Raw genomic sequence first — 17,762 nt, forward strand, 5'->3', positions numbered from 1 at the left:
CAATGCCACGGTGGCGCATCGAGGCTGGCGGGGCGAGCGAATGGCGTTGGGGTGGAGCATTCATCATTGCGCGCTAAACTTTCTCACCCTGCAACGGCTCAGCTCTCCGCTCCGCGAGCCGCACTACGGCTCCCTCCTCCACTCGCACACGGCCTCGCCGGGGTTCTAGAGCGCAAGCGAGGCTGGCTCTGGTGAGCACCGTAAGTTCGGTGGTTGTTCTAGTGAGCCTGCTATCGGGGCCACTAAGGCCTTTGCGGACCATTGCCAGACCCACGGATGCCCTATCCACTTCCAACTGATAACGCCATTCTGTGAAGATATTCGTTATCTAGGGCTGCAGCGAGACCCCAGCAGAAGGAATTCTTTGCAAGGGTCCGAGGGAACAGCGATTGTATAAGTATGCGCGACTGGGTTGCAGGGTCTGTTCCCTCGCACTGCCTTCGAGGTCCTCCGCGGTTCTGGGTAATCCAATTCACTATCTGACCGTCCAGCCAATCAGCTCCCGTCCAGACCCCACCACCCACCATGTCTGCGATATACCCCAACGACAAGGTGGACAACACCTACCCCGACGAGAAGCAGGAGCCCCATCTGAGCTACGGCAACACGACCGACTCGGACGGCGAGCATGTCTCCATTACCGCACTGGTTGCGGAAGGTAAGATTTCCTTTACACAGTCAGTCCGCCAGATTGGGTCCCTGACAAGGCTGTTGTACAGACCACAGTCATGATATCAAGCTCCGAACCATGTCATGGCAGAAGGCCGCCTGGCTACTTGCCGGGGACCAAGTCTGCCTCGCCATCATGGCCCAGACATGGTCGCTCTCCGTGCTAGGCTGGGTTCCTGGAATAATCACCATGGTCGTCGCCGGTGTGCTCTTCTGGATCACCTCCATCACCATGCACAAGTTCATTATGAAATATCCTCAGATCACCAACATCTGCGATTTCGGATACTATATTTGCGGAAAGAGCAGGATTGCGTATGAGTTCACGGGGTTCATGTTGCTCGCGAACAACATCATCCTCATCGGCTTCCACGTCCTCACCGGCGCCAAGGTCATCAACACCCTCTCGGACCACTCACTATGCACTGTCGTCTTTTCCGTGATTGTGACCCTCATGGGCATAGTGATGTCTATCCCAAGGACCTTAAAGCACGTCTCTTTCATGTCCATCTTCTCAGGTGCGTACTCAGCGCTCCATTGTGCCTCACTTCCCATCTCTTATACTGACTATCGTACAGCTGCCTGCATGGGACTGGCTATCCTCCTCTTTCTCATCTTCTCCGGTATTGAGTCTGCTCCTCTATACGGATACAACGGCGACTATCCCACCCTTGGCCCTGTGAAGACATACGCCTTCCCTCCCAAGGGCACGACATGGGTCGACTGCATGAACGCCGTCCTGAACATCACTTTCCTCTGGGTCCCTCAAATCCTCTTCCCCACCTTCATCTCCGAGATGGAGAAGCCCCAAGACTTCCCCAAGTCCCTCGCCGTCCTGACCGGCATCTCCGCCTTCCTCTTCATCGTGCCCCCAGCGATCGGCTTCAGATACCTAGGCCAGTACTCCACGGCTCCAGCCTTCGGCAGTCTGGGTGTCACCTCCTACAAGAAGGGCTCCTTCGCCTTCGTCATCGTCCCCACCGTCATCATCGGCGTCATCTACGCCAACGTTTCGGCCAAGTTCGTCTACTTCCGCATCTTGGGCAAGTCAAGGCACGCGCACAGCAACACCGTGATCGGGTGGGGCGTCTGGGTCGCAGTCATGGCCGGCATCTGGGGCATCGCGTTCATCTTCTCCGAGGTCGTGCCCAGCATGGGCGACTTCCTGTCCCTTCTCGGCGCCGCCTTCGACTCCTTCTTCGGTTTCATCTACTTCGCGATCGCGTACTGGCAGCTGTACAAGGGGAAGCTGTTCCGCGGGGCTGGCAGGTCGGTCATGACGATTGTGCACATCTTTGTGATGTGCTGCGGGCTGTTCCTGCTTGGGCCCGGGCTGTACGCTGCTGTGAAGGCTATCATCGCGGATTACTCGGGCAGCACGAGACCGGCGTTTAGCTGTGCTAATCTGGCGATTTAAGGGAGGGCGTTGGGTTATATCGCGATTGAGATAGAGTTGGCCTAAACCTTAGCTATGATACCAAAATGCCGCGTAAAAGCGAGCGACAGATTTGACTACCTAGTCTCTCCATTGACCTGTATTGAACTGTGAGAAGAGCGTGAAGAGAATTAGACGCTGCTGATAATACCGAATGTACACATACTGACACACTCCCCATCCCCATCCCACCTCTACGTCCCCCCTCCAAACAACCCCCCAAATAAACCCCCCCCCGCCCCCCCCTTCCCTCCCCTCCTCGCCTCCTCCTCCAACCACTCCCTCAACTTCGCCCTATCCTTCATAACCTCCGGCCTCACCAGCTTCGTCTCCATCTGCGCCTCCCCCCGGCTAAACGCCAGCAACGTCGGCATCGAATTGATCTATTCGAGCCCCATAGTTAGCCCTCATCCCCCACCAAACCGCACCCATATATAACCACAGTTCAAATAACCCCCCCCCCCCAAAAAAAAAAAAAAAAAAAAAACCCGACGAAAGACTCGTTAGCCCCCTTCGCGCCTCCCAAACACCCCCTCTTTCTCAAATATAAAAAACATTCCCAAACATACCATATACTCGACCCCCAGCGCCCCGATCTCCACACTATCCAACTCCACCTCCGCAAACCCCAGCCCGCCCGCCGCCTCTCCCACGCCCTCGCTCTCGAGCAGCTCTTTCAGCACCGGACGGACGGCCGCGCACGCGCTGCACCACGACGCGCTCCACAGCGTGACCAGCGGGACGTGGCTGGAGGCGGAGAGGAGGAGCAGCGTGTGCAGTTCGTCGGGGCGGCGGATGCTGTGGGGGTTTGGTGCGGTTAGGTTGGGTTTGTAGTGGAACACCCGCCCCGGGGGGGGGGGTTGTTTAAGGGGATAATACGTACTTGTTGTAGATGCGGTTTTTTGCGAGGAGGGCGGGGGAGGTGGAGAAGGTGCGGCGCGGTCTGGTAGGGCGGAGGGAGAGGGAGGCTAGGCGGAGGGGGGGGCGCATTGAAGGTGGGATGGGAGGGCTTTTGCGGGCGGCGTGTGGGTTTAGGCGGATTGGGGGGGGGGGGTTGGGTAAAGTATTCGATAGTGGGTGGCTGCGAGGAATTGAAGTGGGCGCGACTCTGTATCAGGTGTGCGGTCGAACGTGCGGTATCGTGAGTCTTGGAGGGGTAGAGTTGACTGCGGTGTTGTTTGAGAGATGATGGCGCGCCAAGGGTTCGTGATCGAAAGACGTCATGCAGGGCCTGGGATCTGCGGCAGGGTTGTTGGCATACATTAGGCTCCTCGTACAGGATCTTTGGTGTACCTGTCTAGCCAGGGGAAGCGAGTTGAAAACTATATGCCAGTATTAATTAACTGTATGGGCGTCCGTCTTGTCTGGTTTCGAATACATCACTTCATTCGTATATCGTATCTATTGGTAGATGTCCTCCAGGAAGAGGGCCCAGGATACTTTGATATTTGAAGTACAGCGCCCAGGAATACACGAGCTAAATGCTCCATATTTCAACTTAAAAATGATCACTGGTGATTCAGGGCTTCAATGCCAATTTATCGATAGTCACGTGATAGTTGCTTAAGTATTTATAACTACTTAGTGGATTACCTCACCGCGGCATAACTATGAGACGACCGGCATTATCGAAGTTTGTTCAATCGATTGAATTCGCAATGCTATAGTAAAAGCTAGACTACTTTTTCCGATCGCCCTCTAAAAGCCACCACTGCCTAGCCATGTACACCAAAATGCTCTCAAATATTTACAGATACGACCGAACAGTATGCACAAACCCCTCCACGCTCGCTCACTCACTCCTCATCGCTCTCCACCTCCGCTGTATCCTCATGGAACGTCTTGCCCTCAGTCGTCGGCTTGATCATCCCAATCCTGATGCAGAAGTCGCCGAACCGCTCTCCCTCGTTCCGCTCAATCGCATACCGCTTCAGTAACGGCTTCATGATCTCCAGAATCTCCTCTTCCTTAATGGAGCTTCGGTAAAGCTTGTTCAGGCGGTGGCCGTGGTATCCACCACCAAGGTACATGTTGTACGCGCCGAACGCCTTGCCGACGAAGGCGACTTCTGCGAGCCACGGGCGCGCACAGCCGTTCGGACACCCGGTCATGCGCATGACGATGCTGTCCTGGCGCAGGCCGGTTTCTTCGATGACGCCTTCAAGCTTGGTGATGAGCTCAGGGAGGTAGCGCTCGCTCTCGGCCATTGCAAGGCCGCAGGTAGGGAAAGCAACGCAGGCGGAGGAGGAGAGGCGCAGGGCGGAGAAGTTTGTGTTGTCCAACTTGTACTTGGCCATCAGCTCCTTCATAGTGGGGAGATCTGCGTCGGCGACGCTTGAGAGAATGAGGTGCTGGTTGCCCGTAAGGCGGAATTCGCCCTTGTGCACCTTTGCGATCTCGATGAGGCCGGTCTTCATTGGGAAGTCGGCGGTATCTTCGATGCGGCCGTTCTCGATGAAGAAGGTAAAGTGGTTATTGCCGTGCTCGTCCTTTTGCCAGCCGAAGGTGTCGATGTTGCTGTCGAACTTAAAGGGCCGGGGCTCTTGGAACTTGTCGTCCCATAATTCTTCGACCTTGCCCTTGAAGACATCGACCCCCATGTCGTCCATAGTATACTTGAGACGGGCATGCTTGCGATTCTTGCGATCGCCATGATCGCGCTGGACAAGCATGACCTTCTCACACGCGATGTGCACGGTCTCTTTGGGTACATAGCCAAGCATGCTGCCAGTACGAGGGTATGTCTTCTTGTTGTTATGGGTAACACCCATACCACCGCCAGCTAGAAGATTGAATCCAACAAGATGGCCGTCCGAACCTTTGATAGCGATCAGGCCGATATCGTGGGCATAGACGTCGGTGTCGTTGTGGGGAGGGATGGCAATCGTGATCTTAAACTTTCGCGGGAGATACGTAGGGCCATAGAGCGGTTCATGATCAACAATGGCATTGCCAGCCACTTGTGTCTTTTCTTTTGTCTCTTCGTCCTTCAACCAGATCTCATGATAGGCAGTTGTGGATGGGAGGAGATGATCGCTGATCTTTTGCGAGACAGCGTGAACTTCGGAGTGGTATACAGACTGTTGGGGCAAGCTACTGCACATAACGTTACGATTAACGTCACCGCAGGCTGCGATCGTGGTCATTAGGGCTCTGTTGATAGCTTGCATGGCTGGTCGGAGTTTTCCCTTGACGATACCATGGAATTGGAATGTCTGCCGAGTGGTCAGTTTCATTGTCTCGTTGCCCAACTTTGTGCTGATCTCGTCCATCTGCAGCCATTGCTTGGGGGTAGCAACACCACCAGCAAGTCGGCAACGAATCATGAAAGAGTAAGCTGGCTCCAGTCCTTGTGCTTTCCTTTCGTCTCGAAGATCGCGGTCGTCTTGCATGTAGGTTCCGTGGAACTTAGTGAGCTGCTGATCAGCCGCCGAGATTGCTCCCGTAGATGTATCCTTGAGACCCTCGGCAATAGTCCCTCGAAGGTAATTGGACTCGATCTTAATATCTTCGTTGGTAATTGGCGGTGGTTCATCCGGAAGTCCCTCAACTTTGTCTACGCCCAACGCTTGCCATAGTTGCGGCTCCCATTCAGCATATCCAGTCTGGTATGCATCCGGATCTTGATCATCTCCGAGGCCGCACTCAGTCAACGGCTTTCCTCCTAGGGTCACGAATCTTGAATGGAGGTCTTTGCCAGGCTTGTTGTAATAGATCTTGTCTTCTTTTCTTGGCCAGTAATGGCTGTCGCCAAGCGCGAAGATTGAGAATTTAACAGTGGCCAAGTCGATATCCGTAGAGTCTCGGACGGTCTCCCAGAAAGTTCTTCCGTTCTGGGGGAATTCTCCCTGGCCTGCTGTGCTAGTGAGTATGACGACGTTCTGCTCGCTGGCAAGGTCCTCCAAAGGATAGTCGTCCATCGCCATGACCAACGTCTTCAAACCTCGCGCTTTACCGCGACGGGCTAACCTCTTAGCAAGATTCTCGGCATTACCATTATCGGACGCAAACAAGACGGTCATTGGGTCCCCTGCAAGACCGTCTAACAGTTTGCTGTACGCGTCCTTTGCCTTCCTCTTCTGCAGTTGCCGTACTTCTGAGCCATACGATGCCGACAAGTTGGCGGAAAAGTCTGGATGCCGCTTCATGAGTTGAGAAAGGTAGTTGTCTCGCCTTAGGAACTCTTCCAATTCCTTCTTGATCCTCTCGGAATCAAGCTGGAAGTTTGGTTCGCCCTTTTCGTCTCCTCGAGGATTCCATCGGTAGAGTGGCCAGTAGCCAGAATCAATCGCTTTCTTCGTTTCTTGTAAAACTGTTATTGCGGAGTCGTTTTCTTTCTCGTATGGGAGGTAGGCGATAATCACAGAGGGCCCGTCGAATTTGTCGGCTTCAATCATGGCTTCCAGGACTTGGGTGTATGATCCATAGACAGCAACAGAAGCGACATAGGCATTGCCAAAATTCATAGCGTACAAACCGATGTCCTTCTTCCTTCGGGCTGCATCGGCTGCTGCTCGTTCAGAATACGGCTGTGAATCGATGATGAGCATGTTGACATTCTCGCCGGAAGCCAACACGTGGTGGACACCGGAATTACCAAGGTCGTATGCCCAGGCATCGGATCCAATTAACCAAGGCGACTCCTTGTAGAAGAGTCCCTTAGATGATAGTAGCTGGGAAGCCACTGACGATCCATCGTTGCTAAGTCTGGAGATGACTTCCGTAGCCAAAGCCCCCGCCTTCTCCTCATCATCAGCTACAAGAGCCCACCGCGATAGCCATTGCTGCGGAGAATCTGTGATAAAATCACGAGATTTGGCAGCAGCTTGGACTTCTTCAATGAACCGTTTTCGGTGCTCCTTTCTCGCCAGTAGCGACCCAAAGCCGTACTCAGGGCCCGAGGAAATCTCCTGTGAGATGCCTGCATGGCTTTTGCCTAACTGATTTGCAACAAGGAGTCGTTGGTCAAAGACTTGTTGAAGCATCTTTACGTACGGGTTTTCAATTGCAGGCTGCTCCAGTTTGGCCGGTCTTGGCCTGTCCTGGGGCCCATCAAGCTTTCCAATTTGGAGATTTTGAATGGGGGAGTCTGACAAGAGATTTTGGAACACACCGCGCAGCGCCTGGCCTACAGTGCTTTGGCTGATATAACCGAGTTGATGGCCTACAACAGTGGTCGGGTTATGTCCACCAGTCTTGAGTGACATCAACAGATCCAAGAGAAGCGGCCCCCACTTGGTGGTCTTGCGGCGAACTTGTTCTAGCACGGCAATCCTCTTGAGAGACTTTGGGAGCGACTCAACCATGACGCGACCAAGCCATGGCCGATAGAGCCTGACTGTGATGATCCCAGCACCTGCATATTGCGTAGTGGAAGCGACGGAGTCAATCTCTTGAGCGAATAGTGCAGTATCCGCGCCAAAAAGCAAAAGCGCAGCTTCAGCTGTGTCCGGTCCTGTGTACTCAAAGGGAGTATATAGGCGGCCAGTGCTGGTAGAGATGGTATTCCAGATTGCGGTGGCAAATTGGAAGATTTCATCGGATGAGATCTGCTTGTGTTCCAGAGATTCAACAGAGGTACCGGCTGATGATGACTTGGCACTGGTAGTGCTACTCTCGCGTCTCGAGGACCCTTCGGTGGACTCTCGTGCGCTGGAACGATCGGGCAATGTCAAAGTCTTGCCGTCTGTTGCAGGGCTCACACGACCAGTGGGTTCACCGACTGTTGTGGCATTGGCTTGGCTTCGAGCTAGAGAGAGATGCGCCACTCGGCCATCATCTGCGTATAGACTGGATTCCCCGGATGGGGTGCTTTGGAATGCCTTTACGGCACCCAGATCCAACACCGAGCGTAGCAGTTCCTCGCTTTCAGCTGGTATGACCTTGCTCATAGCAATACTCTCCGAATCAAAGAAGTGTATAACACCCTTGCCGGATTTGATGGCAAGGGCGTGGGCGGTGATGGCAAGGTCCTGCGCTTCCTGGAGGGTTTCAGACTGGATGAAGGTAAAGCCAGACTGTCGGATGGAGGTTATGTCGGAATAATCCGGGAAGCCTGAGGGCTGTACGGATACATGGATGACAACCGGGTACTGTGCCAGTTTGTAGAGGTGGGGTATAGACTTGACGAGGATCGGGGAGCTGGCAGTGACGGAGACGAGTTTGCCTGACCGAATCGGCTGGAACACGGAGAGCAATGGGTCGGCATTGTACCGCACTGGGAGAATCTTGGACGGTCAGCATATGGTGGTAGCAATTGAGAAAGTAATCATGTACCTCTGGCTGCTTTGCTACCACGCCCGCCTTCTTGCTCGCGCTCAGCGAACGTAAGAAGGGTGCGAATTCGGAATCGGTAGCGAGAGAGGGCTGGACAGAAACGACTACGTCGCTTGAAGCATATGCAATGCGCGCCACTGGATTGAACACAAGTTGTCAGTGAAAGTTTTTGAAGTGAAAGTTTTTGAAGTGAAAGCTTTTGAAGTGAAAGTTTTTGAAGTGAATCGGCAGTGCGCCTGCGTCGCATCGCGGGTCATGGATATTGGCTGCGGGGCAATCAGAAGCACATACCAGCTTCGCCAGCAGAGGCAATGCTTGGAGCGGAAGGCCCCTCCATGATGGCAATGGCGGGAGAAGAGAGATATGGGGAGAAAGAGGGAGGAGGCGGCGGAGAGCAGCAATTGCAGACAAAGCAGTCAATGACACTTGTAACAAAATATTTTGCCCTCCTGAGCGCGGTCTTCACGCCGATAAAGCTCCGAGGCGTGGAGACGAACCCATCTCGAGCACGCCATCGCGAGCACGGGGCCAGGCCTCCAACGGGGTGAATGCAGTTGGTCAGCGTCGTCAAAACTAGCAAACGGCGACTGCAACGGCCTCGGGACTCTTTCCTGCATTTGCCTGCGGCCTTTGCTTGCGCGTTCCCGCCTTTCAAAAGGCAAGCCAGGTCCACCGCAGCCTCCAGGCAGCCTCCAGTGGCGGTTGAGGCCTGAGCACCACACGACGGCTCTCCGGAGCAGCATCGGGCCCAAAGAATGCTCCAACGCGCATGTCACGGTCCGCCGGTTGATGCAGCGGAATTTCGGCTATCGAGCAGCGCCACGGGCCGCCAAGAAGCACACGGCGCTGCAGGTGCGGGCAGCGAGGTCCCTCAACGTCCACCACTATTTCGCATGGCTTCCACGTAGTTCCCGTAGTTCCAGTAGTTCCAACCACTACACCGTCCGCCCCTTCACTGCCTGCAGCCCATGTCGTGTTCGCAGCCGCAACACAGCAATGCCCGCGCCTTTGCTCGGAGAGAGTGAGAGCTGCAATGCCGCCCCGCAGCCCGTCTCGCCGCTTGTAGCGGACACCCCTCCACCACTCCCGGATGTCTGCGCCAAGATATACAATCGCATCAATGCCTTTCTAGAAGAGGAGACCGATTCGCAGCGGCTGCAGGGCCTCCAGAAGCAGACGCGAATTTCCCTGGACGTCATCTCAGAAGCGCTCGATCGCTACAGGTATGCCTCGGCCATGCTGAAGCCCTTGGGCAAGCTTGTTGACGACATGAACCAGTCTCTCAGAGCTGTCGCTATCATATAATGGCGGCAAGGACTGCCTGGTGCTTCTCATACTGTACCTGTACGGCCTCCACGCAAAAGGCCTGACCCGACCGACGGTCGACAATGTCAATAGCAACCACCACGAGCCTATACAGTGCGTCTACATACAATCGCAACACCCATTCCAAGAAGTCGAGGACTTTGTAGCATCCAGTGTTTCCATATACTCATTGTCGCTGGACCATTACGCCAAGCCCATGAAGGCCGCTTTTGCGGATTACCTGCACGACAAGCCGTCAGTGAAAGCCATATTCGTCGGCACGCGTCGGACGGACCCTCATGGCGCAGATCTGACACATTTCGATCCCACCGATCACGGATGGCCGAAGTTCATGCGCATACACCCCGTGATCGATTGGCACTACGTAGAGATCTGGACGGTCAGTATAGTTCGGGGACTTGAAGGCTCAGGCACAGGCTGACTCCTCCGTAGTTCATCCGGCATCTTCAGATACCTTATTGCGTTCTCTATGACCACGGCTACACCTCTTTAGGTGGCACCACAGACACCCTTCCCAACCCCGCCCTACTCCGAGACGCGACATTGGCCCAAAACGGAAACCAAAATGGCGCCGGCACTGCGAAATACCGCCCAGCATATGAGCTTGTTGAGGACGAAGAGGAACGTCTCGGAAGAGACTAACAAATGACATGCATCTCATGGATATATCACGACTGGGAGAGCAAACCGGTCGATGAGATCTTGCATAGGGTATCGAAGCTACCCATAGCATTTTGGGCGTCTTTGGCGGCATTGTGTTCCTAGAAGAGCTTCATAGTTCTAGAGTTGACATAAGGTATACTGTAGAATCGAAACAGCTCGCGACTCATTATATTTGAAGAGCCTGATGTATACGTACTCCTAGCGGACGTCCTCTTCATTGTGAGACGCCTCAAGCAAATAAAAGCATGAAATGGTTTATTGGAGCAATACTGCATAATCACTGTGCCATGGCGTGACAATGTCGTCTGAAACAAGTACCGCGCCTAGACGAGATATCGTTGGGCCGGATCTCAATGCTTCATGCATCTCCTGCGCTAAACTTCTATGGGAGGCTGGCACATTGAATCTAGTAGTAAACAGTGGCGCATTGTCGCCTTGACTTGCCTGGTAATATGATGAGGAATCCTCCGATCTTGATGGCTGTTTGGTATGGCTGCAGGTGTTGGCTTAGATCTAGAATTGTTCACTGATTCCTTGTATTTACTCAGGCAGAGTTCAGCTATAGATATTACTAACCAGCAAAGGATCTGTCTCTCCACACGTTTCTCAACTTGACTCCCAATTCCGCCTTGCGGCTCACTAACGCACCTTTTGGTGCCGATGTTCCTATTCGTATCCGTGTAATACCTTTTGGTATGTACAACTATCAAGTGACCCTCCCACACCAATCAATTCCTCAACGGGGACTTCTTTACCCCGGGATCCGTTTCTCTCAGCGTCTCTAATCGAAGGACAAACTTTTCGTCTCACTCAACACTTCGAATAAACAACACAAGCTTCGGATGGTCTGACTAAGGTCGGCACGTCTAGATTTGACCGAAAGATCCGTCAATCAGAATCTCTCGTCTCCCATTTTGTGTTGCCACGAAACAGTCATGCTTTCGAAACGGGCTCCTTCGAGGCTGCTTCTTCTTCAAGACTGTCTCCGTTGTCCAAGTTTCATTTTTTGAAGCCACAGAAACGAAAGGACCGATCGTCAGCTTCTCCCATGAAACAGGAATCGTCGACAATTTGGGTCCACAACTGTCCACTGGCATAAGAAATAAGCATCAAACGACGAGATACTTGAACTGCTAGGTTGTAACGGACTAGGTGAGAGGCTTGGCTGGCCGGTTTCAGCAGGCCAGTAAATTGTGGGGGAGTCTCAAGTCTGAAACGTGATATATCCAGCCGCACAACCTCGGCCAATCCGGACGGCACCAGCAGTCTGCCGCGTAAGGCGTGTGATGCGTCCGACGGCACCACAGCACGGGCAGCACTGTCCTTGACGGGGATCTCCAATCATTCGCGGCTCGACTTCACCTTTGTCGCTTGCCCGCAAGCCATTCCCGCCTCTCCCTGGTGCCTCGCCTCTGCTGCACAGACTGGCGGCTCCATGAGCCAGTCTCAATGGCTCGGGGAACCCCAATGGCCTCACATAGAAACTAACGCGTTTGATGGTCCCGGGCTGGCGTACGAGGACTGTGTGTCTCCCTGAAGCTGGCGTGGCCGCGGGGCTGGAGTGGGACGGTGCCAGATCTGCCATATAGAGCACGTAGTTCATGCATTTCACTATCACCGCTACTCTCAGTTGCATCCTCATTCCTCCTCTTTCTCTTTTCTTGTCTTCTCTTTCTCTCTCTTCGCTTCTTTCCCCGCTGTGCGTGGTCACTCTTTGACCAGTTCTTTTGACTGAGTCACTTCTCTCTTTCTTGTACAGCATTTCGATAGAAACCCTCATTCCACTTTACAGTTTCACACAGCTGCCGGTCAGCATTTTATCTTTACCATGCCTTCTCTACGAGTTCTCCTTCTTCTCGTTGCTCTCCTAGCAACTGTCGCACTCGCTGCACCTACTCCTGGGAAGCTAGTTGGTCGGTCATTCAAAGTCCCACGCAGCATCAACCCAGCAAGCAAACGTCAACTGAATGGAATGGACGCCATTACAAAAGCATATCGCAAGTACAAATGGGGGATAATCGGAGCTAAGAGGCATCACCACGGCAAAAAACACGGGGTCAAGACACCATTCTCTCAGGGCAATGCCACTACTCCTGGAAACGCTGCTCCATCAACTGCCCCTGCCGCTGCAAGCAACGAAACTGGCGAGGTTACTGCAACGCCTGAAAACAATGATGCCCTCTTCCTCTCCCCGGTCAAGATTGGAGGGCAGACCCTGAACATGGACTTCGACACCGGCTCTTCCGATCTGTATGTATCCTTTGTCACCATACAGTGGCTCCACTGACACATACCAACAGCTGGGTCTTCAACACCGCACTCTCCTCAGCTGAAATTGGTGGCCATACGGCTTTTGACCCGACCAAGAGCAGTACATTCAAGGCCATCGACAACGCCGCCTTCTCCATCTCCTACGGCGACGGGAGCGATGCCGCAGGTACCGTCGGCAACGACGTCGTCGACATCGGCGGCGCAACCGTCACCGCTCAAGCCGTCGAGCTCGCGACCGCAGTCTCCCAGTCCTTCGTCCAAGACACCAACAACGACGGCCTCGTCGGCCTCGCCTTCAGCAAACTCAACACCGGTAAGCCCTACTCTTCCACCCTATATCCCAGAACCTCCCCACTAACAAAGCACCCACCAGTCACAATCGGCGGGACCAAAACCCCCCAAAAGACCTTCTTCGACAACGTCATGCCCTCCCTCGCCGCGCCCGTCTTCACCGTCGACCTTGAATCCGACGGCACCGGCACCTACGAATTCGGCAACATCGACACGACCCGGTTCGCGGGCCCGCTCGCCTTCGTCGCCGTCGACTCGACCAACGGCTTCTGGCAATTCGACTCGCCGGGCTTCACCATCAACGGCAAAGCGCAGCAGAACACGGGCGCCTCCCCCGCCATCGCCGACACGGGCACCTCGCTGCTGCTCGTCGACGACGCCGTCGCGACGGCCTACTACGCGCAGGTGCAAGGCGCGGTGAACGACCCAAACAGTGGTGGCTTCGTGTATCCGTGCAATACCACGCCGCCCGACTTCGGGGTTGCGATTGGCGCGAATTATGTGGCAAATGTGCCGGGGGATCAGATTACGTTTGCGCCGGTGGATGCGACGAATACGACGTGCTTTGGCGGCGTGCAGAGCAACGGGGGCTCGAACTTGCAGATCTATGGGGATACGATGTTTAAGAGCCAGTTTGTGGTGTTCAACGGGGGGAATCAGAGTTTGGGGTTTGCGCCCAAGGCCGCGAAGTAGGAGAGTGGGCTTGGGCTCTGTATATATTTCCCGAGGGGGAAAGTAGGGAATGGAGGACGCTCTCTGCATGACTGAGTTTGCATGGATATGGATCAATGAATAGACGATTGAATATGCATATGGTACTTTGCTGTCTTTTAGCGCATACGAAACAGTCATTGCGAGCTATGGACTGACCCAAAGCGTCTGTTGTAACTAGTCGTACCCTAAGATGAAATTACAGTCGCTTTGATACTCCTTACCTCGGCTCATTCATGAAAGTGCTACAGTCAAGAAGAGATTTAGAAGAGACGAGGGTCGTCTTTGTGTTATATTCGGTGAGCATTGATTCTGTAAGATTTTGCAGATTACATGTTTTTCAGTCTTCTGGTGTATGCAAACTAAATCGCCACTCCTATATCAGCCCTAATGAGCGGGATACTAGGAGGAGAAATTCATTCACTATGCACAATCATGAGACTCCTCGACATTGGCGAACCTGGTCCACAAAACCTGCGGAGTCTCTCCCGCAGGAAGACTTCTGGTGTATTTCCATCTCTGCTCCTATCGCGATATTGGAAAGCGACTGGTGCGGGACGCGGCGGAGGTATGCGCACGAGTTGTTTGCTTGCTGTGGTCGTTTTCCACATTGCGTGTCGGGGACTAAGGGTAAAACCAGCTTATGCCTATGATTCCTCCATAAACTCCTTGAATGGTGTAAGATTCTGTAGCGAAGGACTTTCAACTGTTATTCGTGTTTGTAGTCGTATTCGAATTTGAGTTCGTCTGTATGCTCTGGTTTTCACTAGGTTGTTGAGGTATATTCGCTGGGTGTGAGATGGATGTGTTACCGCCCTGCCGTTTCTTTTCTTTCTTCGCCCACCGCACTGTATATCGATATTAGCACCTCCGACTCTCCAGCTTTGATTTGAGGATAGCGTCTTCAGCTTACATCCACAGGCATTGCATAGAGTTTTTGGTCCGTTTGGACCTTTCCTCCATTCAGGCGAATCCAAAGTCCCGCAGTCCGTACACACATACTCGTCGGCAATCTTCAGCTTCTTTTTTTTATCCAAAGAACCTCTCTGGTCTTTGTCCAGGGATATTTGGATCCCGACATCTCCCCTGATTAGCAAGGGGCTCGCGTCCCCAGTACTGATGCCTTGTGATCGTTCTCCGTCGCGATATCGCAACCCCGTCAACATCTCGATTGTCTCCAAATGCGTGGCGCCCTCGTATCGTGCCATCTTGTCATTGATACTATCGGCTTTAGTCGCAGAAAGTGCTTCGTCGAGGTTTTGCCGGGTGAGAGCCGTGTTCAAAGCGACGGGTTTCGCTGGTGGTGGCATAGCTTTCGACTCATTGAGCGATGACGACTCCGCGTCAGTCCGCTGGGTTTCGGACTGCGAGACTGACGAGTATCCTTCCGTCCGTCTGCTCCAATGCCTCTCCTGTTGTTCTTCTTCCTCTTGCTCCTCCCGCTTCAGCTCCGCTACCCGCTTTGTGAGCCTCTCGTTTTCAATTTTGTGTTCGAGGAAGGAGTCGAGGAGCGCGGCGTTTTTGGTCGGGTATGGCCGTGCCATCATGAAGAACCCGCGGCATAATGTGGGACCACTGGGAGTGAAGGTGCTGTCGGTAGAGAGGTGCGGGTGACCGTGCGATTCGAAGATGATCCACGAGCCGTCTTCCTTGCGGAATCGGTAGAAGAAGCGCAGCGGGTTGCCCGAGGCGATAGACTCGTTGAACTCACGGACAAAGATGCCGCTGTCGTCCGGGTGGATCAGTTCGTTCACGAAGCGGCCCACTAGCTGGACAGGCTCGTAGCCGGTGATGTCCTTACATGACGGCGACACATACATGATGCGGCCGTCAGGCGTGAGGATATGCAGGAAGTCCCTCAGCTCGTCCAGCACGCGCTGCGACCAGTTCCGCCGCTTCGTAAACTCGGTCAGCATACTGCCCGACGGGTTCATGTTCTGTGCCCCAAAGCCCGTAGGCAAAGGCCCCGCGCCCACACCAGACATGGTGTTTTGCATGGCGTAGGCATCATTTGCTTCGACCCTAGAACCTATGGGCTGCTGAAGCTGTTGTTGTTGTTGTTGTTGTTGCTGCTGCGAGGTGATCGGGGCGCTGTACGACGGAACTGGCTGGCTCTGGCTGTCCGGGTCGATTTGAGAGAGATCCATATCCATGCTCATCATGTCCACATCGAGGCCTTGCATCAAACCCGTGTTCTGATCCACTGTAAACTCAGCCGGCTGCGGCACATCTGCCATCTTCCATGGGCTTGATCAGCTCTGTCTAGGATCCATACAGTGGGGTAGTCAAGGTGTGCACACACATCGCTGGGCAGGGAGCCGCCGTTCTGGTACATGATGCGCGGGTGGTGGTGGCACCTGTGAGAGGTCTAGAGCTGTGAAGGGGACGTCCAAAGCGCATAGAAGAAGAAGGGTACGCGCGGGAGGGTTCAGGACGCGGAGAACGGAAGCAAACGCTACAACAACGTAGAACGAGGCAGCATGACTGAAGCCAGATAGTTCAGAACGGCGGCGGATGGAAGCTACCTTTGTAGGGCATCGGGCTTTGGGGTCACAAAAAGTGGCAGTCTAGGAATATGCACGCAATTCTTTTCTGAGGTCTACACTCTCCCCGGGCTTGTGTACACTTGCCTAGCACTCCTTGAGGCTCTCTGATACACAATTAAGCACTGCAAAGCAGCACTGTTGCTAAGCTCGATAGCTCTCCGGGCTGCCTCTGACGGTGTTGCTTCATAGACTGCCACTTTATGACCTGCATTTCATTTTTGCCAAGAGTCACGTGATCTCGTGTTTTAATGTACCTCTATCTCAAGGCCCCAGCTCCGCTGCCTGCTCCACTTCCACCACGCGCCGAGCACCACCTCATCGCGAGCCCCCCGCTGCTCGACAAGAACATCTCCAACTCCTCGGAAGGAGTGGTGTGCTACATCTCAGTACCCAAAACACCGGGCGAGGCCAGCGCTGAAATCCGGTTGAGTGCACGCCCCTTGGCCTGAGATAGCCAGCCTAAGGCGTTCTTGACCCTTCAAAATGTGAATATATTCAAGATACTTAATATTGGTGATCCTGCTAATGCTGTTTTTAGGTGTACGTAATACTATGCCCTATTCATCAGCGGCCCTAGGAAGATTTTTCTTGCATAAGTATAAAGATAGTAGAGAAGTAACTAACAGCCTTTTTGCAGCAAAAATCGACAAGTTGTCCATATTGGGCATTCGATCATTCGACAACAAGCGTAGTGAGACGATTCAGTTCCATGCTCCTCTCACCCTCATCGTTGGACTCAACGGATCCGGGAAGACAACGATTATCGAGTGCCTTAAGTATGCCACTACCGGGGAATTACCGCCGAACAGCAAGACCGGCGGAGCTTTCATTCATGATCCCAAACTATGTGGAGAAAAAGAAGTACTAGCACAGGTCAAGCTTTCCTTCAAGTCCACCTCAGGAGCGAAGATGGTCGCTACCCGGAGTTTGCAGCTTACGGTCAAGAAAACTACGCGTTCGCAGAAAACCCTTGAAGGCAACTTGAACATGGTTAAAGACGGCGAGCGGACTTCTATTTCGTCGCGAGTTGCGGAGCTCGACCAGATCCTGCCTCAGTATCTGGGTGTGTCAAAGGCAATCCTTGAATCTGTCATTTTCTGTCATCAGGAAGAGAGCTTATGGCCGATGAGTGAGCCGAAGGCGCTCAAGAACCGATTCGACGAAATATTCGAGGCTCTGAAATACAGCAAAGCTGTAGACAACATTAAGATTCTGCGAAAGAAGCAAAATGAGGACTTGGCCAAGTTCAGAATCCACGAGCAGCATGCCAAGGAAAACAAGGAGCGAGGCGATCGCGCGGAACAACGGTCTTCGGAGCTCTACGACGAGATCGAGGCGCTGCGTGTCCAGGAGAATGACCTGAGGGAAAAGATCACTGATGCCACCCAGAAATCCAAAGAAGCTTGGGATCACGCGGCCAAGTTCGAGAAGATTGTGATAGGCCTTGAAGGCAAGCGAATCGAGAGGAGAACAATCGAAAAGAATGTTCGAGAGTTGGAGGCGAATCTGAAGACGATGAATGATACAGACGAGGAGCTTCAATCCATTCTCGATCAATACCAGGAACGGATTGC

The 17,762-nt window shown here is 53.5% G+C and overlaps 6 protein-coding genes across 6 annotated transcripts; 3 read left to right on the forward strand and 3 right to left on the reverse strand.

The window, feature by feature from the left end:
• Positions 1 to 442: 442 nt before the first annotated feature.
• Positions 443 to 2,187, forward strand: BDZ99DRAFT_464196 (putative amino acid transporter). The gene is made up of 3 exons (XM_033720252.1): positions 443 to 658; positions 720 to 1,187; positions 1,248 to 2,187. Exons 1-3 carry the CDS (start codon positions 526 to 528, stop codon positions 2,084 to 2,086), a joined length of 1,440 nt encoding a protein of 479 aa, XP_033575284.1. The 5' UTR covers positions 443 to 525; the 3' UTR covers positions 2,087 to 2,187.
• A 165-nt stretch (positions 2,188 to 2,352) lies between these two features.
• Positions 2,353 to 3,158, reverse strand: BDZ99DRAFT_419312 (uncharacterized protein; the record flags this gene model as incomplete). The annotated part of the gene is made up of 3 exons (XM_033716886.1): positions 2,988 to 3,158; positions 2,674 to 2,902; positions 2,353 to 2,487 (listed from the first exon to the last, which is right to left on the reverse strand). Coding segments are annotated over exons 1-3 (471 nt in total), but the record flags the coding sequence as incomplete, so codon positions are not given.
• Positions 3,159 to 3,737: 579 nt separating this feature from the next.
• BDZ99DRAFT_499659 (thiamine diphosphate-binding protein) lies at positions 3,738 to 8,717 on the reverse strand (the record flags this gene model as incomplete). Its single annotated transcript, XM_033723671.1, has 3 exons — positions 3,738 to 8,331; positions 8,381 to 8,517; positions 8,672 to 8,717. The coding sequence occupies 3 exons, from the start codon at positions 8,715 to 8,717 to the stop codon at positions 3,901 to 3,903; spliced, it is 4,614 nt and encodes a 1,537-aa protein (XP_033575286.1). The 3' UTR covers positions 3,738 to 3,900.
• Positions 8,718 to 9,277: 560 nt separating this feature from the next.
• On the forward strand, positions 9,278 to 10,635 carry BDZ99DRAFT_464197 (adenine nucleotide alpha hydrolases-like protein). Its single transcript, XM_033720253.1, has 3 exons — positions 9,278 to 9,603; positions 9,659 to 10,085; positions 10,139 to 10,635. Exons 1-3 carry the CDS (start codon positions 9,377 to 9,379, stop codon positions 10,346 to 10,348), a joined length of 864 nt encoding a protein of 287 aa, XP_033575287.1. The 5' UTR covers positions 9,278 to 9,376; the 3' UTR covers positions 10,349 to 10,635.
• Positions 10,636 to 12,005: 1,370 nt separating this feature from the next.
• BDZ99DRAFT_464199 (acid protease) lies at positions 12,006 to 13,862 on the forward strand. The gene is made up of 3 exons (XM_033720254.1): positions 12,006 to 12,619; positions 12,670 to 12,953; positions 13,014 to 13,862. The coding sequence occupies exons 1-3, from the start codon at positions 12,198 to 12,200 to the stop codon at positions 13,622 to 13,624; spliced, it is 1,317 nt and encodes a 438-aa protein (XP_033575288.1). The 5' UTR covers positions 12,006 to 12,197; the 3' UTR covers positions 13,625 to 13,862.
• Positions 13,863 to 14,344: 482 nt separating this feature from the next.
• BDZ99DRAFT_390806 (uncharacterized protein) lies at positions 14,345 to 15,789 on the reverse strand (the record flags this gene model as incomplete). Its single annotated transcript, XM_033715695.1, has 2 exons — positions 14,345 to 14,490; positions 14,556 to 15,789. The coding sequence occupies 2 exons, from the start codon at positions 15,787 to 15,789 to the stop codon at positions 14,345 to 14,347; spliced, it is 1,380 nt and encodes a 459-aa protein (XP_033575289.1).
• Positions 15,790 to 17,762: the final 1,973 nt, after the last annotated feature.

This window comes from Mytilinidion resinicola (assembly GCF_010093595.1).
Source record: "Mytilinidion resinicola strain CBS 304.34 unplaced genomic scaffold BDZ99scaffold_12, whole genome shotgun sequence".
Lineage (NCBI taxonomy): Eukaryota > Fungi > Ascomycota > Dothideomycetes > Mytilinidiales > Mytilinidiaceae > Mytilinidion > Mytilinidion resinicola.